At 38.3% G+C, this 5596-nt stretch overlaps 1 protein-coding gene across 2 annotated transcripts; it reads right to left on the bottom strand.

Moving 5' to 3' along the window:
- Positions 1-398: 398 nt before the first annotated feature.
- On the bottom strand, positions 399-5185 carry slc35c1 (solute carrier family 35 member C1). 2 transcript variants are annotated; one of them, XM_044200228.1, is made up of 3 exons: positions 5068-5185; positions 4008-4519; positions 399-2746 (listed from the first exon to the last, which is right to left on the bottom strand). In XM_044200228.1, the coding sequence occupies exons 2-3, from the start codon at positions 4486-4488 to the stop codon at positions 2166-2168; spliced, it is 1062 nt and encodes a 353-aa protein (XP_044056163.1). In that variant the 5' UTR covers positions 4489-4519; positions 5068-5185; the 3' UTR covers positions 399-2165. The 2 variants fall into 2 exon arrangements, with proteins under 2 accessions (XP_044056163.1, XP_044056154.1); XM_044200219.1 differs by lacking the exon at positions 5068-5185 and having other exon boundaries at positions 4008-4687.
- Positions 5186-5596: the final 411 nt, after the last annotated feature.

Genomic DNA, 5596 nt, shown 5'->3' with positions numbered 1-5596 from the left:
TTACATTTACATTTGATTAAGATTCATTATCTAATCTGGCATGTTTTGTAATTTTTTATCATGCTGCTTTAAGACAGTAATATCTGGTCTATTTATGTTTATTTTGGTCATTTCACTTATTAAGTTAAAGTTAAAGGAACAACACATCTCTATATCACGCTGATAAAACTTCTCACTGGACTGCAGTCTCAAACAATGAAAATTATATTTTCTTCTTCGTCTTATATTATTATTTTCTTATTCAAACACTAGTAGTTTGCTGGTAGATGGCACAAGTCATAGCCATTCTCAACAATGTACTAGTTTTGTTCCTGGTGCTACTGGTGACCTAAAAATGGAATTTACATACATTAACATATCTGTAGAAGTACGTCTAGTCATTTTGTTGACACATTAAGTTTTATTTATTTATTTAACCTTTATTTAGACAGGTAATCACATTGAGACACAGGGTTTCATTCTCAAGAGAGACCTGGTCAAGACAATCTCAGCAGGTTTAAGGATATTCTTAATGCTCTTTATAATGACGGTCATAAATACATTAACAATGTTCTCATTGTGAGTCCTTCTTTTGCCGTTCTGCCTTCAAACATCAACTTCAGAAGGAGGGATCTGTTAAAATGTTAACTTCATCAGACGCCAACTGCTCCATGTGCCAAGCATTGGTCATCTTGATAAATGTGATCCAGTGGTCTGTGTGGAAATACTCAGTGATTTTACGCTTGAAGCAGACTATTTCACACAGTATTGACCTTTCAAAGCCCACATACGACGGCAGTGTGCGTCAATGTCTGGCTTCAGTGTGCTAAAAATCACATGACCACCGGCTTCATTAACTTCTCACACACATCAGGAATAAGCACAAACATAAGGAAGTTAAGCTGTCTTACTGGTTCATTTCACCTGGCTCTGAATTATCACAAGATTACATCTGAAGATATATAATTGATAATACAGTCTCTAAATTTAAGCTGCATTTAGAGAATGTAGATTGACACAAAATATATATATAACTATTTAAATAAAAATAACCTTGAAATCCATTGTTTAATAGTGAAAGCACAAGCTTCCCTTTTAATCTTCCCTAGGAAAGCTTGAAAACAGTTGAATTGTACACCATCTTTAGTGTTTTCTTTTCAATAAGCTCCCTGGCTCTGCCTTTGTTCCACTGAAATGTTACAATGATTTAAAGATATTTTAAAATGCTGGTTTGGAATACAGACAATGGTTTACCCAAACATTATCAGGCTGGTAAAGAGGTACCTGATATGTCACACTGGAAGTTAAGAGTGAATGACAATTGCAAACAAAGACTTCTCAGTTGTGGTGCAATTGTACACTGCAGTGACATGTAAAGATACTGACACATGTAAATGTAAGAACACCACGTTAAACACGAGAGACCTTTAAGTAGATATTCTAACAGGGCTCTCTTTCAGTCTGTCCCACTTTTGTTTTTAAATGCAAATATATTTTCATAGACCTTATGTCATCGTCTATGTTTACAATTCAAATATTGACTCGGTTTAGAAACATGTGCTCTAGTAAATAATGTACAAGTTTATGAGTGCAGCAGTTTAAAATGCAGGAGGGTTTTCTTTGGAGATAAAAAGCAGATTATGTCAGTCCCACTGACACGAGGTTTCTGATTACCTGCCTGTTGCATCCTCCATAAACACCAGGATATTACAGTTCCTGTTGTCTTGGCTTTGTTCATATTTGAGGAAGCAGGCATGTTCCTAGCCAGAGGCTACCCTAAAAACATTAACAAGATAGTAACATGCATTCATAAAAATGGCATATAGGTGTAAAAAAGTTTATATTTCGCTATGACGCCTCAATCTGAGGACATATACCCTCCCTGTGAATAAAAACATTTTTCCTTCATTCTAGACTACACCATAAAAGACACATTATTATATTTCTCAGTTGTTTCATTTTAAAAAGAATTGTAAAAATGCCCAAATGAATGTGAATAGCTTTAAATAAAAATATATATACAAATTCCTTTAAGCCGTAAGTCAAACTGTATAAAACCACAAGACTATTTAACCCAACCAAAACCACTTCAATTACTAATCAGTCATATTCTAAATGTGACATTATTTCACATTCTCACACCACATGGATAAAAAGCTGAAGGTTTCTCAGCATAGTTATAAAGGTTACACTCCCAAGTTGCCTTTCTCCCCTGGCAGCAGTTTTTCCTTGGCTGAGTCCTGAGGGTCTTTGTGGGGATTCTTCTTCATTTCTAGACTTTTGACCCAAGTGTAGGCTGACGAGCCACACAGCACCATCATGTTACTGGTCCACCACAGCAAGCTTTTACTGGAAGAGTTGTACACCACTGCAATAACAGTCTGCGCACAGGCCTTTGCTGTCCCTGACACATTGTGCGTGAGTGGACTGGTATACTTGATCTGGAGGCCTGTGACGTAGCCGATGGCGAAACCAAATACTCCTCCGAGTGTCATCATGCCCCAAAACCCAAGGTCGCTGAGTTCGCTGAAACTGGCAAGACGGCCTAACTCTCCAAACACAAGAATGAGCGGGAGGAAGAGGACGCAGGCATTAATGTTGTTGTAGTAGGACAGTTTCCAGATGTTTCCGTCCACTGCAGGCATTACCTTCTTTGTGTAGATGGCGTTCAGAGAGACGAAAGCACTGGCCAGCACCCCAAAAAAGACGCCTGACCAGGAGAGGGACCCTGTCGTGCCTTCCTGGTCCACACCAAGCCAGAATCCGCCTGAGAAGCATGGACACACGCAAGACTGTGATATCACATTGGAGCAGCTGAGCTGCTGTCAGCTGAATTTCAGCACTGAATAATCTCAATATCTTTCTTACCAGTACTTTCAAAGTCATGCAAGTGAATAATTGTTATATTTCGTGGATTTATTTCAGACTTTATGGCCAAGAATTTAAATATTAGGGCTTTTTGTGTCCAATAAAAATGCCCATTTCACAAGTTCCCAGAGTCAAAGGTCATATCCTCAAATTTTTTAATGACCAAAAGTCCCACATTTCATTTATATCACAGCAAATTGAATATTTACAATGAAATAAAACAGAGAAAAACTGCAAACTGTCACATTTGAGAAACTGAAACCAGTGAATGTTTGCCATGTTTGTTAGAAAAATGACTAAAAATTGGCAATATAATGAATATAACAGGCACTCATTTTTGCTGTATTCACAAAAACTGAATCATGTCTCCACCACATCAAATGAAAATTTGGAAATTGATAGAAATGGTAATGGGGTTTGGTTTATTTCTTTCCTGGTGTCATTCTATGCAGCAATTAGGTTTTGAATGAGTCGATAACTGAAATGTAAACAATATACCATGTATGGCCAAATGTAAGTGGCCAACTTTTTGTGTGCTTGTGACATATTAATGCTAAAGCACACAATGATATTTTAGATAAATATTCCAACTTCGTTGCAAAAGTTTGGGGATATTTCAACATGACAATGCCCCCGTGCACAAAGCCAGGTCAATAAAATAAAAAATTAAAAACTCTTCTTTTCAGTTTGGTGTTGAAAAACTGGCCTGCACAGATCCCTGACCTCAACCCCATCCAACATTTTCAGGATGAACAGGAATGCTGACTGCTAGCCCAGCCTTATGTCTAACATCAGTACCCAACCTGACTAATGCTTGTGTGGCTGAATGGGAGCAAATCCCTGCAGCCAGCCAAAATCTTATAGAAAGCCTTCCCAGGAGAGTGGAGGCTGTTATCGCATATTAATTAATGTTTCACCTTTCACATGTGTGTAATGCTCTGGTGTCCACATACTTTTGGCCTAAGTGCATGAGGATATAGGTAGATACATTTCTGACAGTACCAACTAAGTGCAGATTTTATTTTTAGCCACTGACCTATTTCAGCAAATGGCAAAAATACTGTCAGATTCAAAGTCTGACTAATCATTTATTATTTATCTAATACAGAAAATATTGCCTTATATCCACATCCAGGAAGAAAGAAAGTAAGTTAACATACCTAGTATGATCCCACAGCACAGTAAGGCTTGGAATGATGTGGTTTGTTTCAGGATCACGTACGATAGCAGCACATTGAAAACTGTGCTGAGTGAACGACCGACCGTGTAGAAAGCCACTCCGACATATTTCAGGCACAGGTTGTTGAAGGTGATCATGCCAATGAACACAATGGACAACGGCAGGACCTCCCGGGACGTCTTCACGTCGAATCTGACCGACGGGAAGTCGATGAGTCCCGGGCACAATTTGGACAGTAGCTGCATAAGCCAGCACAGTCCAACAGTCACCACACACTGATAAAAAGTGACGAACAAGGGCGCATCCAAGTCTCGGTTGTCCAGCAGATAATTATTAAGGAACACCATTGTTATTGAAACAAACCAGTACAGTGCAACCACAGCTGCTATTCTAACAGCTCGGAATATGAAAGTCTCTCCATGTCCGTCCTGGTCCATTGTTTCCGAGCCGGACAGAGCCATCCTCAAGATACTGGACCGCTTCAGCTGAGCCCTGTTCATGATTACAGAGAAAGGAGAATAACCTGGGGAGAAACTGGAGCATTTACATGAGCTAATGTGTAGCTACAGACCCGGCAGTACTACAGTAACTGTACGATCCAAACATGACGGCTGAGTTCCGCCAACGGCAATAACAATACGACTTCCGATCTATATTTTCAGAATAAACGCTCATCTCCACAAATCTAAACCTGACTATAAACAAACTTACGTACTAAGAAATTACAAAAATAGTTCCACAGCTGAATGCAACTCCTTGTTCTTTGCAATATATTCGATGAATACAACTGTTCTGTATGTGTTATTATAAAAATGACTATACGACTGACTATATGAACTGGAAAGTTATTGCACCCAATATAAGTCAAAAGTCTTGCTGTCCTGCTCGTTATCACTCCAACGTTTAGACACAAAGAAAAGAAATGCATTGAAAATTTTGCATTTTGAGACTAAAATGAAAATCACAATACTTTACAAATCAAATTTAAGGGATCCTTATTCAAAATGACGGTTTGTTATGCATTTGTCAAAACTGCATACCTGCCGATATTTCATTACAGATTTTTTAAATCATGATCAATCATTTCTTTCACTCGATGGGTGTTGATGTCAAATTCTCACTTTTATCTTGAAGGCAGTCGCACAAGCCGGAAGTCCTCTTGGGCATGACTACTTCCTTTTTTGAGCAGACTTTTATTTAAAGAGATAGTGACCCTGAAGAGCTCTCATTAAGAACTAGTTCACTTATCAAGATGTCTCAACATATAGTACAGCTGTTGCATTTACGCTTATATCGGGCAACTAATCTATTTTTAGTTTTTTAAATATCACCTTCGATTACAATTTTTTTATATGATGTATTGTCAAAAAGGTTTTCATACCTTAAATGTCGGAGATTACGATGCTGCCTATTTGTTAAATCCAGCATGGAGAAACAATGTCTATAAGGACGTGTCTCGTCTTTTTCCTTTTCCTCCTACCCCTCCCAACAGCACAGGTGGATTTTGTATGACCTGCATTTCCTGGTATACACAATTTACCCTGTCAGAAGATGTTGCATGGGGCAAAT

This window comes from Siniperca chuatsi, linkage group LG1, assembly GCF_020085105.1.
Source record: "Siniperca chuatsi isolate FFG_IHB_CAS linkage group LG1, ASM2008510v1, whole genome shotgun sequence".
Taxonomy (NCBI): domain Eukaryota; kingdom Metazoa; phylum Chordata; class Actinopteri; order Centrarchiformes; family Sinipercidae; genus Siniperca; species Siniperca chuatsi.
This window is presented reverse-complemented; position numbering and strand designations above follow the sequence as displayed.

What these genes read in the sequence shown, in the direction of transcription:
- slc35c1 (XM_044200219.1), bottom strand. Translation starts at nt 4,527, where the DNA reads ATGAACAGGGCTCAGCTGAAGCGGTCCAGTATCTTGAGGATGGCTCTG. An exon ending in GTGCTGTGGGATCATACTAG is followed by an intron (nt 2,747 to 4,007) that starts GTATGTTAACTT and finishes CATGCTTCTCAG; the next exon opens with GCGGATTCTGGCTTGGTGTG.